The following is a 19740-nucleotide window of genomic DNA, read 5'->3' on the forward strand; positions in this document are numbered from 1 at the left end:
TTTTATGTACTTTTTACTGTTTCGTTATAAATGCTTGCTTTTTTAATTTGATTAATTTGTTACTGTTTTAAGTAATTTTCAACATGCTACTATTTGTTTTTAAATGGCTACAGTTTTTCACGTTAGGTTGGCGAAAAATTAGTTGCGAACAATTCCCGATATTGCAGTAAGGTTGAGCAGCGTGGCAGAATCACAATTTCCATTGATTGGAAAATTTCACATTCAGTTTCAAAATATACATGAGCTGTTTGCCCAAATTTGAAATTGCTCTTTCTTAGCCTAAATTGTGCCAGCGTAGTTTTCTCGTGCCAAGGCTTCTATAGAAGGCTAGTACTAAATATGTTTTTGCACTGTAGTTCCAGAATTAGAAAGTATTTAAGATATAATAAAAAATTTAAACTTTAATTTTAATAGATAGCTATAATAATAATTGCGTGCAAATAAAAGTAAGCTGGATTAAGTTGTTAAAAGAAGAGTGCAGTTTGCTGTGTTAATTTAATTTCTTCTGAATCTAATTATTTCTTTCTTCCTGCTGTTATGCCACCAATAGAAAACCAGTATTAGCATCATTTCATTGTTTAGGTAAGACAGAAAAATATTAACTTCCACCTCTAAAACCATTCGGGGGCTAAAAGTGTGGTCATAGCTAATGTCAATGAATGCATTGTCATAGTTGTAATTCCATAACTAGCAGGTGTTAGAGAGTTACATATAGGAATCTTGGTTCGGTAGGAGAAGAATTGCTTTTACAACACTTGCTTTTTCTGGAGTTATTACAATTTTCATTTCTAAATTTTATGAAAAAAAGTTCTGAAAAAAAAAGGGGGGGGCTGGTGGTTCAAGTGTTTGATCATTCTGGATATTGGGTGTTCAGATTTCGGAGTTTTTACTACTATATATATTTTTAAAGTATTTTTCTGTATATGGGCATTTTAAATCAGATTCAGGTGTACTTTCAGGTGTCATAATTTTCTGGCAGGGAGATTAAAATTCATTGTCTTTTGGTTAGTATATTTATAATGTATATTAATGATCAACATACATTGATTTACCAAAAAAAAAAATGAGAAATATTCAAGCCAAACTCCAGTTTTTTTTTTCCCCCCATATGCATGTTAGCAAATTGATTATCCCCCAACTGTCCTGAAAAGTCATCAGTTGTTGGCAACTAATTTTTTGTCAACCTGAGATGCAAAAGACAACAGCTATTTAAAAAAATGGTGTTATGCTAAGACTTACATTGAAATAGCAACTAAATTAACAAAATCAAAAATGCAAGAAATATCCATAGTAAAACACTTATCCTTTTCTCTGCTCTTCTCCGCATGTACATAGCGATTCGTTTTAGCTTAAAAAAAATTTAGAGAATTGCAGAAACTTGGTACCATGCACAACTTGGTTCTACACATGCTTTCCCCTTGTACACAGCACTTGGTTTTTGCTTTACTGAAACAGAGTTGCATTGATTCGATCATTTATGAAATGTAACTTCATGGAATACAAATTTTTGCATTCTCTGGTGTGAGGCAAAACACTATATTTCTGAAGAAATGCAGTGCTTTCTCATCAACAAGCAAACTCCACACTTCCATTACAATTCCTTACAAAAGAAAGGGGGGGGGGTATTGAAACTCATCAAACACAGATCGGAATAAGCACTAAGCAGAAAAATTACCCCTGCAGTTGGAAAACTAAAACCCACACTTCACTGCTACTTTAATGATTTTTTAATAAATTTTTAAGGACTCATTAATTTTTGTATATTTTACTGTATATGTAGAAATATTGATTTTTTGGTACTTTTACCGAGAGCTATTGGGAATACAAAGTATGTAATATGTGGATAAAATTTAATTTTTTGATAATTAAAAATGAATTTAACATTGATTTAATGTTTGTGGCATCTGTAAAATTACTTTTTCCCCAGAAGTGTATGTATTTTTGATTATTTTTCTGATATTAAATAATTTTGGAATTTTGCTGCTTAAAATGCAATACATGATGTTGCCACTAGTAATATACAGACACTTTTGTTCATCTTATAATCTTTAGTTGACCAGAGATTTGTAAATCAAAGTCTTATTTTCAGGTTGGACAAAGTGCAGATGTAAGTATATTTTCTCTTAATTCGTTTTCTCTATAGGTAACAATTATATGTGGAGCTGTGTTTTTTATTTTTATTTCTACATATACAGTATTTATTTCTGTTTATTTGCTTGTATGAGTATGGGCTGTTACTGTTATTAAATTTGAATAACAGATGCTTATGTGTGATATGTAATTGGATTTAGCTGCCTATAAATCTTTCTGCATGTTATTTATAATGCGTGTTCTTGATTTTGCAAATTTTTATTTCTTTACTTGTAACAAAGAACTTGAGAACCACAGACTTCAGTTAGGATGATTCTGAATGCAATATTTCACATTAATATTCAATATTTCACATTAATATTCAACATAAATGGTATATAATGTAGTATACAACCTCTTTATGCAAATGTAAATAAATTTATTCAGTGCCAAGTGCATTATTTTCAGATCATATTACAAAATTGTAAAATTCGTTTTTGCATACATCTTTTTTTTTTAATGTTTGTATGTGAATCATGAAATGCTTAGGTGATATTTTTCAACATAAAATTTTCTAACTTTATGTGAGTGTAACTTATACAATCAGCTGCAGCAACTTTCCAATTTTATTATGGGTTAATAACTACCCTTCATTGTGGATCGTGTGATCATCCTTCATCTCAAACTCGGTGTATTATGTCCTCTGTAATGTCCAGTCAAAATTCTTGGGTGGTGGTTCATGGTGGTATGTAAGTCAGGGGTGCTTGTGCTCCGGGGAAACCCCGGAAATTCCGGGGATCGTCGTTCAATAATGAATTATTAATTTTGATCTGGGTAATTTTGTTTGCTTTGAAAGCAGAAAACGCAAGGTCAGTGTGTGTGGTGAAAACTTTTCCTTTCTTTCTCCAAAGGCAGTGATAATGCGTGAAAAGAGGGGAAAAACTTTTTTGTTCTTTCCTTATTGCGAGTTATGACTCATTCCCCCGGTTCTTGGACATTCTCTTCTGGATTCTTTTCGGCAAGTTGTCGCTGCAGAAAAAAAAGGGGGAGACTTCGTTCGACCAGATGTGCGATCACGTGACTCTGAGTTCAAAGGTCTTATCTCTCCTGGCAGGGCACCAATAAGTAGAGAAAGGGGATTTTTCGCTGTATTAGCTATTTGTTATTGATCGCTTCTCGACTTTTTTTCCTCCGCTGTGTAAAATTTTCGTTTCATTTATTGATGCACGTGTAAATTTTTCGTTGATTGAAATATTTTTTTATTTATGTACGCAAGAGAATTTCACTATGAAATTTCTTGATATAAATAGTGATATTATACAATTAGAAGAAGGTGTCCGGAATGCATTTAGGTGGAATTGGATTGAACGGAGAGATGGTAATGGGGATACCATCGGCACATGGTGCAAGAAAATAAATGTTGCTGGACAAGCATATTGTGTTTTTTGTAACTCACTGCTGAAGTATGGTGGGGAAGGATTCAAGGCTTTCACAAATCATTTTAAAACTGTGACGCACATAAAATATTCAAAGTGCATTAGACATTCAATGACTTTAAGTAATTATGCTAATTCAAAAAATACTGATGACTTACTGGAGACTGATGCTCGGCCATTGGATATAGTGACAAGAAAAGCACGCCAAGAGGTATTAATAACTTCGTTTATCGCCGAGAATTCTCTTTCTTTCAATGTAGCTCCCAATTTAATTGAACTCTGCAAACAGTTGAGCCGCGATCAGATGGCACTAAACTCGTTGGAAATGTCCAGGACTACTGCATGTTATAAGATGAAATATGGGCTCGCAAAAACTATTAGGGAAAATATCATTAAAACTTTAAAGGAGACTCCATTTTCTCTAAATTTGAATGAAAGTACTAGCAATGCTCAAGAAAGTATACTGGCAATATTGGTGCAGTTTTATGACAACAATCAAAATGAAGTTGTAGTTCATCATTTTGCATCTCTAAAGATGGAATCTTGCAATTCAGAAGCTGTTTTTAAAGCAGTTGTTAATACTATTGAAGATAATAATATTCCATGAGCAAACTTAATTAGTGTATTAATGGACTCATGTAACACCATGCATGGAAAAAAAAAGGGTGTTGAAACCAGACTACGATCAAACAAAGCACCCCACTTATTAGATATTGATGGTGACACATGTCACACAGCTAATAACTGTGCAAAAAAATTTGCTTCATGTTTTGATAGATACTTAGAAGATTTGTTTGATGACGTCTATTTTGATATGAAAAGCTGCAGTAAAAGAGAGAATTTTTTCAAAATCTGTGAATCCCTTGCCATTAAAAAACTTAAGCCCTTGAAGAGACCAGACCATAGGTGGGTGTACATTTTATGTGTTTTAGAAAGAATCAAAGATCTGTGGGATGCTCTTATTGAATTTTATTTTCACTACTTAGATAAAACTGATAAAGGAGATTATTTTTCTTATGTTGAAACTGTATACAATAAAAGAAACATTTCTGCAGCTCAGAAAAAAGTTGTTGAAGGGGTGTATTCTTGCTTGCATTCCCAACAACTCGCAAAGGATGCTTTAGCTCGGAAAAAAAGAATACTAAATGGGTTATTTTTTATGCAAAACAAAACTTTATTGCATATGGCATTATATTCAGCAGTATTACCAGAGTTCAACACATATATTAAATTATTTGAAACAAAAAACCAATGCTTCATTTAATACATTCCAGTATTTATAAATTGATGGCAAAATTTTTCTCTTTTTTTATGAAGCCAGAAAATATAGAGTGCACATCTTATAATGATTTATTAAAGGTTGATGTCACAAATCCAGAATTCCATCTACCTAGCAAAGTAATATTTACTGGTGCAGAAGCTTCCATTCTCCTGAAGAAATTATCAAAAAATCATCCAATAGCAAAAGAATTCCAAATTTCTCTGATGAAAGCTTATACTAATACAGCACAGCATATGAAACAGAAATTACCCCTTAAAAATTCATATCTAATTAGTTTTGCAGCATTAGATCCAGAGCTAAGAGGTAAAACCAGTACAATATTAGCTTTTGAAATATTATCATCTTTTATGTCCCATATTTTTAGTGATAATGAAAAGTCAAAAGTAGAAGCTGAAATGAGGTTATACCAGAGTGATATTGATATCACCAAAGAAATGCTCTACACATCTGATGAAAATGGAAATCAAGTCAAGTGTACAATTCATAAATATTGGTCTAAAGTTTTTAATTTAAAAGATGATTTCACAAATGATTATAAGTATCCTACATTGGCTAAATTGGTCAAAGCCTGCCTTAGCTGCTTCCATGGCCCATTAGTGGAAAGTGCATTCAACTTAATGGATACACTTGTCAGTGACTATAGAACCTCTCTTAGATTGATTCCGTAGATGCAGTGCAGAATATTAAATATGATTTAATGGCTTCTAAAGAAACCTCATGTGAAAAATATGGCTCAAAAAATCCAATGACTGATCCAATTCACAAAGATCTCTTACTGAATATGAACAGAAGTTGGAAAACATATCAAGAGGACTTAAAAACATGTATTTCAGATGAGTCACCTATAAAAGTCTCTGAAAAACCTTCTACATTAGCAGAAAAGCAAACTGCTTCTACCTCTGCATGTGCAGTTCTCAAGGAAATTTCTTCAACTGTAAATGAGGAAAATAAAAGTCAACTTTCCTGCAATTATGAAGTTCACCACAAAAGAAAGACAAGCCCACAAACATCAGAAAATAAAAAAAAAGCAGCAGAAATTAGATAATTTTTTTTAAAGAATTAATTCAGGTAACTTAAAATATTTACATAAAATTTAGTAGTTTATATGTTTGAAAATTTATGGTTATTAATTTTGCAAAAAAAGTAATTCATTGAATTTTTATAATTAGGTCATTCAATACTTCATAATTGTAATTTTTCATTTCTCTCCCCCCCCCCTTCTCGAAACTCAAAAAAAAAAAAAAAATGTCGGTAGTAAGTCCATAAAAGTTTCAGGGGATTATTTGGGGTCTTACAAACACCCCTGGTAAGTGCTATGTTAAAGCAAACGTAACAACAACAAAAAATCGTATGCTTGTATGGTGAAATGGCAGATCTTGTCACCTGAAAATAAGCACATTAAAAACCTGTTGTAACTTAATCTGGGGTACTGTTCAGCTGTCAGGACCGAATTCAGAAGTACACGAATGTATGCAGCTGTGTATGTATGTATGTGCATATATGTGTGTATGTACACACACTAACATCCATACTGATATACATGCATGAATTCATCCATCCATCCATGCAATACCAGGTCCTGATAACTGAATTGTACCAAAATTGGCTCTAAACCTGTCGGTAAGACGGAACAGATGTTGGACAGTTGCCATTGCTGGTAGTAAGAGTAAGGCCCATGTGAGGAGATCAGTAATGCATGAGAAATTTGGATAGGTGCCATTGCTGGCAGTGAGAATAGGGCCCGTGTGATGTAAGAACTGAATTTAGTATAAATTTTTGAAAATGCATTCTTTTGTGTGCGTCACTGTGTTTCTTGTATTTTTAATTGAGTATGATATATTTCTAAATTATTTAAATTTAATTGAGTATCTGTTTCCAATCTACTGACAAATCTCCATCTAATTGTGTCCTCTATACGTTTATGGCTACTCATTTTATTCATATTTTATAAAATTTACGCAGTTCTTGTGAGAAATGCAGAATGTCGTGAAGGAGTACGAGCACACAAATTGCTGAAACCCCTCATATGTTTATATCCCCTCCATAATCAGAGCTTTGAAGACACACACATGTATGTTTACGTATTCGACTCTGAGTATTTGCATAATTCCTCGGAGGCATAATTAATATCTATAGTTTAATACTTTTTGTAAAAATAGAAAAAATTTTCAAATTCTTACTTTCGCACGGGGTGCATATTATAATCTGCACACGTTAACATGCGATCTGTTTCTTTAAGAGCTTTTGTATAGTTTAAGAAAAGAGCTTATAATGCCATAGATGTGCAGGTTTAATTTTAACTGTGATAAAAATATACTTTTTGTAAAAATAGAAAAAATTTTCAAATTCTTACTTTCGCACGGGGTGCATATTATAATCTGCACACGTTAACATGCAATCTGTTTCTTTAAGAGCTTTTGTATAGTTTAAGAAAAGAGCTTATAATGCCATAGATGTGCAGGTTTAATTTTAACTGTGATAAAAATAAGATGGCTGCGGTAAATTAAGCAGATCCATTTAGTTTCTGCATCTGCATTTTTCGGGTAAAACAAAGTATAGCCTGGAACATCAGCTCTTTTTTATCTTTCATGAAAAGGAGTATGTGTTCTTATTTAGGATAACATAGGAAATTTTAAGATTATTAGTACCTGCTTAAATTTACTATAAAGCTGAGTAACATTTTTTGCCTATTTGCAGTAACAGGCTTTTGCCAATGCCATTTAAACTCAGTTTGTTCTTAGGCAGTTTATCATATTCTTTCTTTATATTGCATATAGACATTTTAGCTTGTATGTTAGTATGTTATCTTCATAGTCACCTTTATTATTACCTTGATTAGAAATTCTCCAAGAAATCATCCATTCTATGGCAGCAAACTGTCTAGTGCTTCCCATTAACTAGCCTAACTTAGAATTGTGGTCAGTAGATAATTTTTGCTATTGTTGGTACATATATGTGCTTTTAAAAAGCTCTGCAATACCTTCAGTAATATTAGTAATTTAATCACCGAAATACAGCTGTTTTCATTAATGCATTTTATGTGTTACAGTAATTTATAAAGACTCAAAATCCATTGAAATGTTGCATGCTTAGAAAATATGCTTTTAAGCTTTCATATTTGAGCATATTAAAGAAAATTACTGTTATTTATATTGTAGATTATGCAAGCTTTTACAGAAAGGGGTTAAACCAATGCTAGAGTATTTGAAAAGAGTAATCAATTTAATTTGAAAAATAATGAATGTATGTTTATTAAAATTGAAAATGGCAAAAATAATTTCTTCTCCAATAAAATGTGATGTATGCCTTAATAAGCAACTGTGAAAATCAGATCTACCTATATTGATGGAAAACGAAATCACATCAAAGCAGCTAGGAAAACTAGGTAAATGAAAGGAAGGGGATGTTTGTGCTGCATTTGAGACATGACATTTAACGAAATTGTAAAAAATCGCAACTCATGGATGGTGCTAATACTATCAAGTTTAAATGCAAATTTGCATGTTCTTAAATATGTGTGAAGTATTTAATGAGTGTCTCTTTCTTCTAGGGATCAGTAATTTGCATTTGTTGAGAGTTAAAAGTTGCTTCCAAGATGGCAGTTTCAGTTTGGCCATTTTACTAATTTTGAATGAAATCATGCAGTAAAAATTTTTTTACCATAACCATTACAGAGAATGGAGTAGGACATGTACAAAATTATATATTAATAGCAATAGGAAGAAGGCACTGCTACAAGCCTAATCCAGTCCAATTAGAAATAGGGAACTATAGTAGATATTCAAGATTCAGCAAGACCTGCATTACTAAATTAACATTGTTAAATCAGTTATTGGAGAGTAATACTCTTAGCAAGCATTAGGTGGTATTAGATAGTTACTCCAAATCACCATCATATGCATCTGCAGTGTCAAATTAGAGCCTACTGGAAGGTAGAATGGAGATTGTTGTGTTCACAGAGTAACAACATTTCTGCCTACATGTCATTAACATACATGCACAGAGCAGCAAGAGACATGACAAACATATACTGTGCATCTATTACTGGCATACCTGCTGTACCCCGGGCATAATGATGTAGGAAGGAATGTATAATGAACTTACTTTTACAAAAATCCTTTGGCTTCTTTTTGGCAGAACTCTCATTTTTATCCCAAGAATTGCATATATATATAAGAAAAATCTAAAAATTAATAAATAAAAAAATCTGAAGGCTTTCAGATTTTACATTACGCTGAAGGGGGCATTTTTAAATGTTTTCTGTGTTACCTTTATTTATTAAATATTATGTTCTTTGCATTTAAACCATAAAATCCAATTCAGCAGCAAAATTGAAAAATAATTTTAAAACGAGCATGTCCTTAGAATTTTGGATACAGTCTCATGCGCTGGAGAAAAAAATGTTTTTTTCCCCCGTACAGTGTTGCCATAGCTCGTTTTGAAATCGTTGAGTTTGTTAATCAAATATTCCTTAAAGTTTTACAAAATATGAAATAAGTAATAAAACTAATTCCTAATCCGGCCTCCATATGCCAATATTCGGGTGGAAATATAACACAATTCAAAACTTGATGGCTCTAGGTACTGTCGTTTTATCACAGTGCAGGAAATATGCATACATTTAATGCAGATTCTTCATTAAATTTCTTTAAATATAATACAGAGCTGTAATATTTGGTGGCAACAGTTTGAAAAGTGAACAGACATTTAAAGTTTCCAACGCAGAATACCAAAACGAAATCAATAGCTCTTCTGGACTAACAAGAATAGTAATCAAAATCATTGCATTTTCATTCATGAGTGAAATTCGAAGGGGCTTTTAATGAGGTAATTCTTGTCTCCACACTGCAAGTGAAATCTAACATGTTGTTCAACATACTAAGATATTGCCATGGTTAGAGATATCTCTCTATCTTATATCCATCAAGTGTTTGTTGAGTGTCATTGAATGTCAGCTTCATGCTTATCCTTAGCCAGTAACAAGGTCTGCTAATTTAATTGTTCAGGTAAAGCAAATTTAGAATTCCATACAAAACATGATATCTAATGTTTGTATGATTAGATGCATGCACACTTAAGGGCCATTCCTACTGGGGTTTATCTGAGCCAACAGAGTCAGTTAGTTCCCTGTGTTGACTAGCTTTGCTATGCTTGCAGTTCAAATTTTTCAACTTGCTCCCCAATGGGGAAAAACTGGTTTTGGAGATGGGTCGGCTATGTTAGTTGTCCCCGTTAGCTCAGATAAACCCCAGTGGGAACACCCTTTTATATGGTTGTATTCAACATTATGGTGATTACTGAGGGTAAATGATGCTGCATGTGCAAAATATGACCTATAGATTTGATTACCCATGTATTAATGCAACCACTTTGGCACAGTTAACAGTTTTTTTACAGATAAAAGGTAAAAGATGCTTATAAGGTGCAAGTTGGGGATTTTTGTTACTTCAAAAATAAATTACGAACTATTTATCATTCAGTCAGTAAACAGTGTCAATGCAAGAAACGGAAACATGCTTTAGCAGTTTAAAATATAGGTTTTAATTATTCAATAAGAATTATATGATGCATTAAAAAATAAAACATTCTTTTAAAAAAAAAGTCAGAGAATTGCAAAACCCTGGCATTACGTAGACCTTGGTGACAACGACTACCTAACCAAGCACATGCCCTCGATGTTTTCTCTAGAGGTTTTGTGGCCAAATTCTGTATACCTGCTGAAATTTTGCATTAATTTCTTTCATTGGCAGTAAATTCCATCAGTGTATATTTTAAAGTCAAGTTTAAGGCAAAAAAAAAATTTATTTATAAGAACTTTTGGAACTTGGAATACACTAAAAGAATACCTACAAAAATGATGTTGCTTGACGGATGGATTGTTATGAGCATAGCATAGTTGCTTGAAAAATGATCATGCATATGGTTATCAGTTTGGCTCATTCATGTAACATGTAAGCACCGAGATATGGAATTTACATAATGAAAATAAATGACAGATGTCTGATTTTCATTCGTGTAGCTGAACTGCTAACTAATGTTGGGATTTCATGTTCCATCATCATAATTTAAAAGAAAATAGAAATAAATAAATAAATAAAATAAAAAAACTTTTTTGGGGCAATTAAAACAATTTTACCTAATTCCAAAATTTTAGGCATTTACTTTTTCTGCAATTTGAATATTTGTTAAATTTTACATGTGTAATAAAAACTTAATTTTGAGGGTTTAGTTTTTTAACCATTTGCTTAATGTTGTTTAGTGTTTCACAGATTTTAAACTAATTACCAAAAAGACATTAATCAAATTGAGAATTAGGGTTATATCAGTTTTATTTTATATTAATAAAGCAGCTGTCATATTTGTTACTTTTCCCCTGCACATACTTGTTTTATAGTAGCTTACTGCGCAGTATTCTGTAACAGTGTTATCAGAGTTTTTTACATTGTAAAAAATATTCAGTTATAAAATATGTTTCAGTTACGACATTTTCGTGGATGGTGCAGTATTCCTTATCTTCCTGACATTCAAGAAGATCCAAAGCATGAGCCATATGTAGCTAGTAAGCAACATCATGCATCTGCTAATCCTACTGAATCATGGGAAGCAGAATCTCCGAAAGCTAACTTTTTTGAAGAAGAAGTTGATATTGACATAAAATTCCAGCAGTATGAAAGAATACAAGTACCATCATTTGCTCATGGACGTCGTGGTCTGTTTGTACATGATTTTGTTGTGGTAAGTATTATCAAGTCAGTAATGCAACAACCTTGAGCTTGGCCAAACTCGAGGTTGCATCACTGACTTCAAGTTTCACTTGACATGTTTCAAGTTTTTTCTGCTGTCAAGTATTATCATATAGTTTACTGTTTTTTGTTTAGTATTACTTTCATAAATTATATTTTAACATGTGTAAGATACTGACTTTCAAGATTTTCTTTTACATCTTAATTTATTTTGAGAATACTAACATACACAGTAAATGTTATGATTCATTTTATAGTAACATCAGACATGATTTATGTAAAATATACTTTATGTATGCACAGTAAATTCATCTTGTGGAGCAACATAGAGCAAAATAAATTTATAAGCAGTAAATATGGACATCTGATAATAATTTTCTTAACATGGTCTATTTTTGCAGTAATGTATAAAATTTTTCTTGCAGTTTTCTGTTAAAAGAAATTTTAAGAATTTTTAATTTGTAATATACAATACATACTTTAGCAGATTTACAAAGGAAAACTGGAAACAGTAGAAGTTACATCATGAAAGAAAAAATATTGAAAAGCAAATTATGCTAAATTTTTTAATTCTAAATACAATTATAGTGTAAATTTTAATAAATTATTTACCTATAATTTACACATCTAAAAATTTTATTTGTTTAGATATTTCATCTTATAAATGGACTTGTAATATGCTACAGTTGTTAATTTTAACTTGTAGCCTCTGATCTTGGAAAATCCTTTAGTTTTATCTGCAAAATGTATTTTTGCATCATAATCTCGTACTTTTTTTGTGACATACAGGTTTGAAATTTTAAATAAGTATTTTAGATTAAAATTTATTAAACTTAAAAGTCTGATCTAATAGGCAACAATATTAAAACATTTATATATTTTGTTATATAGAGTTCCCATGCCATCAATCAGTATGGTAATACCTCTACATTTGCACATTACTTATGTCACTCTGGTTTTCATGAAAGTGTTTTATGTTCTTGAAGAGAATGACCATATTTTTCAGGTGAAAACATTTGATGATTTAGTGTTACTGTTTTTAAAGCCTGAAACTTGTGTCCTATCAGGTTTCTGTGATCCTGATATGAATACATGCGCAATCCTCACCTAGTTAGTTGTAAGTCAGTTTATTGTGAAACATTTTTGCAAAACTTTGTAGCTAATTATTTATTTTTAATTATTTAAAACATTTTTGAAATGCTGATTGATTTATTATGATTTTTAATTTTCTTCAGCAAAATTCATTAAATTTTCTGTTCTCGTTAACAACAAATCCAGAAGTCTGTGTAGGAAGGAAGTCAAATAAGCTTTTTTTTTTTTTTTTTTTTTTTTTATTAATTTTACACTTGTATTGTAAGATAAATGCTGTATCAGTCATTTGAAGATTTATTTATTGACTTAAAATTCAACTCTTTTAGAACAAGACTGCTATTGTGGATTATGAATATCGCCGTTGTTTCTTAATGCTGTTGAATCATAGTTATGTGTATCCTCCCCGTATGCTGTTTGAACAAATTTCAAAAATGAGGGTATGTGTTTTTGTTTTTGATAATTTTAAATAATTAATTTTTGCAACGTATCTACTAAAAATGTAAATTTTTGTATAGGCTGGATTTTATGATGCAGATACACAAACTGTGAAACACATCATGCAGGTTGTCTTGCCCCCACTCAGTGAATATAAAAACTTGGGATTTTTTATTGCACGTGATTGTGCTTCAATGCCTATTTATGCATTAGAGAAAGTTGAATCGCCAGGTATGATTTTTGTGTTTTCCTTTCCGTTTAACCTTTTTTTACCTAAACAATAAGCTGTTGTTTGGGGCATTTTTAAAATTTTGTAATTTATCTTCCTTCTGGCTTATAAATCAAGCGTAAAATGCTTAAATTGAGTGTTACAGGAAAAATTATGGCAGTCAAGATAAGATAGCTCTGATTAATGCTCTAAAGCACAGATGTAATTTTTATGCAGTTTAATTTTAAAATGCATTTCATTACAAGTGTTTGAATTTTTGTCTTCTTGCATTTATTGATTTGAATTAAAGTTTTTATCAAATGTAAATGATTGTTTTTTTTTTTGGGTATTTTATGAAAATTTGTACCAAATTTATATGGTCACATATGCACACTATTCTGTATATTTAACAATTTATACCTATACAGCATATATTCTAGTTGTATAGGGTTTGTAAGAAATCAAAGCATCATATTTCTAATAAGAATTTTAATGTATAAAACTTCAATTTTAGAGTGGTATGTTATTTCATCATGATATAATAATGTGAAACAAAATGTAGTCCTTTAGCCAAATTTTAAGGTACGGTGTTTTAAAATTTCTCTAATTTGTAATTTAAAAGTTGAAGATTTAAGTTATACATTTTAATATTAAAATTAGACATTCTGGTATTTTAAATTTTCCTATTTTATTCATGTCATAGTCAAATTTTCACAGGCTAGTATTTTAAAATTTTTATGCTCAGTATGTGTACTACAACCTTTTTTTTATTGGTGGGGTAAGTTGTCATTTATTTTTTTTAATAAGGCGGGTAATTTTATTTAGCCTTATTCTTTCTTAGCTAAGTAAAATTTCAATTTATAACATTTGCCTATGCTATTTATACATAAGCTGAGGTAAACTCCATGTAGAGTTCAAAATTTGTAAGAATAGAATACAGGGTTTCAAAATACAGTGCATTCTCGATTATTCATACATGGCAGTGTCTATGCATACATACTCTTCCACTATGCAGTAGAATGTGTAAAATCAAGCAGGTGCTAGTCTAAGCATGCTAAAAGCCACTAAATCGTGTCTTTATGTTTAGTTTGAAGGATTACTTTGTACAATTCTTTCTGCATGTGCATAGTCGAAGGCATCATTTCTGTTGATCAGTGGGATTTTTATTTATTTTCATGTATATTTTTTTTATTCTTTAAATATTTGATTTTAAACTTCAGAATTAAATAATTAACAAGGAACATGCTACAAGTACAGTCAAAAGTCGTTAATTCGGACTCGTCGGGACTTCAGCGATTCCGGATTATAGATCATCAGTTTAAATAAAGTAAGATGGCATGCAGAAATTATAAAATTAAAAATATGAAACCGTAATTTATGAAATAAAGAGCAATTATGATCTATAGGGTATCAAAATTTACAAAAAAACTTATTTAACTTATAAACTTAAAAACGTCACTTATTAAACTTTTTTTTCGATCTTCTGAGCTATATCGTTGCAGCATACCGTAAACGCTGTTCTAAGCAACTTTCGTTAACTTTTACATCCATATTTCATTCAAAAATGTAAAGTTGTGGATGCCAAATTTACTATGTTGCAACTCTCAGGGATACAACGTGCAGGTTACAAATTAAATAATCACAGCAGGGATTATTAATATAAAGATTTAATATGGATATCTCACAAAGCTGAAAAACGTTACATTACTCTATCAAGTGCATACATATAACTGAGTGAAAAGGGAATTTACCCGCTTAGTTCCTAGTTAAAGGGGAAAAAAATAAGAATAATAAAAAATAGTCCAATCAGATGCGGAGCTCCATCTGCCGACCTTCGCCGAGCCGTTACGTAATCGTCTGTCTGCAGCAGCCATCTCCAACACTTTCGCTTTGTAGATCCTTTACATATTAGTAAATATATATCGGAAATTCTATTTGACATAATCGAAAGTTCAAGCTTACTTTTATAAAATTGCTCTAACAGTCTGCAAAAAATAATAAGCCGGATCCAATTCGAAGATTAAGGAACAACGCAATCTGCAACATTAACTGAATTAAATAATTTTAGCTTAGCTTATACCGTCCGTTATACGTTAAACGCGCATGCGCACACGCATATTCGCAGCCGTAAAGGTCTTACGTGCATGCATAAGACGCATGCGCAGAAAGTTTGTAGCTTTGAGGTCCGGATTATAGATCATTCCAAATTATGGGTGTCTGAATTAACAACTTTTGACTGTACTAAGCTAAAAAAATTCATTGCCAGGCAACTCAAGAACTGATGTTGTATAGCAAAAAATTGGAACATGTAAAATTCTTCAAAAGCGCCAATGGTAAAAACATTTGAAATGCCTTGATGACCATTCAACTGAGCTAGGCTTTCGATGCTTGATGTGGATATCATTTCAGATATCATAATAAAAGAGGCAAGAAGTGATAACTGAAAATACAAGCAAAGAAGGTACTGACAGTTATATACCTTGAAACAGCAGCAATTCCTTTTGAAACTCTTGAACTTGACTATTTGACAAATATTTAAACGTTTCCAAAAACAAAGTAAAATTGCTGACTTTTTAAGAAATAAACTGATGCCAGTATGCATGAAAATTGATAGTTTGGATTATCCATGTTTTTCAGTCATCCTTGATTGCTTCCCCAGCATTAGTGTGGATAACCGAGAGTACACTGTATTGTATTTCTAGATGTCCTAAAGTTATTGGGTTGGTGTAAATGTCTGTCCCATTTTTAATGTCATTTAGCATAAAAAATAAGATGAAATTTTTCATTAACTTAATAATTAATATTTGAAGAAAAGGAAATGTGTGTTTTCCATGGAATGTTTTCTTTATGCACAAAAAGTGTTCTGTGCTGTATTGATCACATAAACGACTTCCAAATGGTATCAACCAATGCCTTTTTGTTGCATGGCCTACCAGATCTGATCTGGTATCATGGGACTTTCTCCTTAAAAAGTTTTGTTAAAGAATGTTTTCGTATGCCTACACACTTCCATTGCCTGCACTCTGGTATTGCTCAGGCTGTCTGCCATGCTGCTATGATGACCACTGATGGAAATGTTAGGCAAGGTACGGACTGAAGTCGTTTCAGCTTGGATATGCATTATGTGATCCACAAAGCATACACAGAAGATTTGCAATGTTTTAGAAAGATTTAGTGCATTCATGATTTTAGCACATATTTGTTGTACATATAGTATTTTTAAAAAGTATAGCGTTTTGAAACCTGATAAATCAATTGCAGCAATCCTGTATTAGCGTGCACTCTTCAGTTTTTAATGTAGTAAATTAGATTGTGGGAGTGTTAATAATGCGTATGAAAAGTACTGTATAGTTACAGTGAGTGTAGAAGAATTGTAAGTGTTATGATCTCAAAGTGCTTCGTTGATAAAAACTATAAATTCCTCAATAAGTATGTGCAATAGAGTATATTTTAATATTTCCATGGGAAATTTACTTCAGAATAAATGTATGCATATGTAGATCATTTACAAAACAAAAGCAGTCCATCATCTTGTGGTATAAAAAGTATTCGTACATTATTACAAATTGTTGATTAATTCCATAAATATATTTAAATTAATACCTTGTGGAATATTCTTTGGCATAACGTCTTCAAGTCTGCTTGGCATTGGTTCAATCAAATTTGCTGTTATTGAGCTAGATGTGGACTCCCCTTGTTTAAGAACAGTTAAGTCATTAGAATTGTGCTTGGATCTAACATTTTTATCTAGAGTTTCCCATAAATTCTCAATGGGATTGAGGTCAGGTGACTGAGGACGAATTTTCATAAACTTTGGGGTTATATATCCAGAGCTGTGTATTAGGGCTATGGGGTCATTGTCATGTATGAAAACATATTCACTATCCAAACTCATTTTTGTTGCACTAAATGGTAAATTATTTTTCAAAATATCAACGTATAGCAGATGGTTCATAATGCCATTAATGATGATTAAATTACTGGCTGTGGTAGCACTCGTAAAACCCTAAACCAACATGCTTCTACCTCCATGTTTGTCGGTAGTAAATTCCTCGGATGCATTTCTGTAGTTTGTTTCCTGCATACAATTTGCCTCTCGTCCAATCCAAAAATAGTGATTTACTTTCATATGAACTCTGGGCTTTCATTCATGTATTTTTTATTAAAAGGTATTCTGATTGCTGTCACTTGCAAATAATTTTTATCTTGCACAACATGGTCTTGGAAAGTTGTGTTCTGCATGCATTTTGAATATTACTTACTTCTCTTTACAGGTTTCTCAATTCTGCTTTGAGCTTAGGAGCACTTACTTTCAGATCTTTCTTCAATAAACTTGACAGAAATCATATGTCTTTGGATATAAATAGATATGGTCACCCTGAACGAGCATTATTCTATGCTGTTCTGGAGGTGATAAACTTCTGAAATTTCATTGTACAAGTTACCACCCTTACGAAGTTTTAAGGTGAATTCTTCTTTGAAAACACTCATTTCTTTAACTTTATGACCGATATTAAAATTTTACATTTATATCATATTTAAAATTACACTCTGTCGTTTTAGAGCCCACTAGTGGCCGAGCTGTAAAGTCCTTGAACACTGGTAATTCAGTCTGGGGTTCAAGTCCCAGCTAACAGGTTGGCTGCAAGGGCATTTTTATGGTTTTCCCCACATTGTAAAGTGTATACAAGCCAGTTTCCCTTGGAATGTCTTCCATGAAGGCATCCCTACTGTTAGGCAGATAGTTGTTACATGCTTTGCCATATTTAAACAAACCCAGAACCAGGCTGGTTATTTTATATAACCCACAAGACAAATGACATCCGTTATCAATGAAAAACTGACTAAATTAGGTAATGCTACCAAAATTTTGCATTTGTTTGAATGTACGAATACCTTTTATGCACCAATAAACCTCATATTTTTAGTTTCCGCTTATTTAAAAACTAATTCAATATAATTTTTGTATTCATATTTGATAAATGATTTTTATTAGTTATTGCCTTTTGAAGTTTCGATAGAATTGGCATTCCAACACAATAATTTCTTTCGCAAAACCACTCTTGTACAAATAATTTCTATATTCATTGTAGGTGTTGTGGCAGCAATCAATAACTAAGCAAATTACTACACACACCTGTAATTTTCATGCTTGTTTAATAAATATTCAAACTTGTTACCATGTTGGGTAGTATTTAAAAATTGGAAGCAAAGTTTCTAAGCAAGTTTGTAAATTAAACTTTTAATGAATTTGACTTAACTTAGCCTTGAATTATTTAACCTATTATGTATAAATTCCAGAAAATTATTTCTAAAGCAGTGTGACATCTAGTTAAATGTTAAACTTCATTCTTATGTTTCTTAACTGAAATTTTCTTTTGTTACAGTGTATAAAAGAAGCTTGAATAGTGGGAGTAAAGACCTGTTTGTCGAGTTTGCTGGTAGGAAAGTGAATGAATTCGAAATTATTAATATACAGGATGCTACTCCTGGGGATAATCCTGTTGAGAGCTCATAATTTTTTTTTTAAACTGGTCTATTTTGTGATGATTTGACTGAAAATTCAGCAGATCACAAAATTTGTTAAGCACCAAATATTTGCAATAGCATTGCTTAATTTTGTGAAATTAATGTATGTGTGATGTATTGAATATATAGCAGTTTTGATGGAAAAAGTTGTTGGACCTGATGTAACAAAACATACCTGTCAGTGTCCAGTGACTATTACTTAGTCATAGTATTTAGAATTTTGTACAGTTTGGAGGATATATCTTCTAGTCTCTGTTCTTTATATTTCAAATTCCTCAGCTGTTTCTTTTTTTATGTACAAGTGTATTTATTATTTAATTTGCATTTAAGCCATGATTTGTTTTTTGCCTGTATGAATTGCATTTATGTTGATGCCGAATTTTATATATTTAATGTATCAACTACTGTGTTTTTTAAATTGTAAATTAAATGCAGATATGGAAGGTTTCCACTATATTGGCATGGAGTAATGAATTAGTTCTGATGTATCTATTCATTTCATTTATTCTTTCTACTTATAATATAGATATCTGAATACAAAGCTTGGAACTTGCATTTATATTTCTTGCTAAAATATATTAGAATTGCATAGTTCTTGTTCTGTATGATTGACTTAAAATATATTGAAATAAAATTGGTATTTCTTTGTTCACTTTCTCATTATTATAAAGAGAGAGCTTTTAAGAATTCGATTAGTCTAACACCATATCTCTGTAATTTATATAGCACACAAGTACAGAAATATTATTGCTTAAAATGCATATTTTTTTCATTTAAAAGCATTATTTTGCATATTAAATGTTGCTGCAGTTTTTATGAATAATGGAAAATAACTGTTTAGAATGTATTTCATTATGCGAAGAATTCGCTTTTCTCTGACTACAAAATCTGTGAGGTTTGTTCTTTAACTCTAATTGCTTTCTACTACTAGCTGATAAATCTTGT

The 19740-nt window shown here is 31.5% G+C and overlaps 1 protein-coding gene across 2 annotated transcripts in view; it reads left to right on the top strand.

Moving 5' to 3' along the window:
* The window catches only part of LOC118179926 (integral membrane protein 2B), a 48191-nt gene extending 28748 nt beyond the window's left edge, over positions 1–19443 (top strand). Inside the window, exons 3-7 of one of the 2 annotated variants that reach the window (XM_085809448.1) lie at positions 2090–2107; positions 11266–11523; positions 12950–13060; positions 13139–13289; positions 18654–19443. In XM_085809448.1, the coding sequence (XP_085665574.1) occupies positions 2090–2107; positions 11266–11523; positions 12950–13060; positions 13139–13289; positions 18654–18784 (669 nt within the window). In that variant the 3' untranslated portion in view covers positions 18785–19443. The remainder of the gene's footprint in view (positions 1–2089; positions 2108–11265; positions 11524–12949; positions 13061–13138; positions 13290–18653) is intronic. The other variant, XM_085809449.1, reaches the window with a different exon arrangement.
* Positions 19444–19740: the final 297 nt, after the last annotated feature.

The sequence above is a fragment of the Stegodyphus dumicola genome, chromosome X2 (genome assembly GCF_044657685.1).
Source record: "Stegodyphus dumicola isolate Sdum_Otavi_A_Nest chromosome X2, ASM4465768v1".
NCBI classification, from domain to species: Eukaryota; Metazoa; Arthropoda; class Arachnida; order Araneae; family Eresidae; genus Stegodyphus; species Stegodyphus dumicola.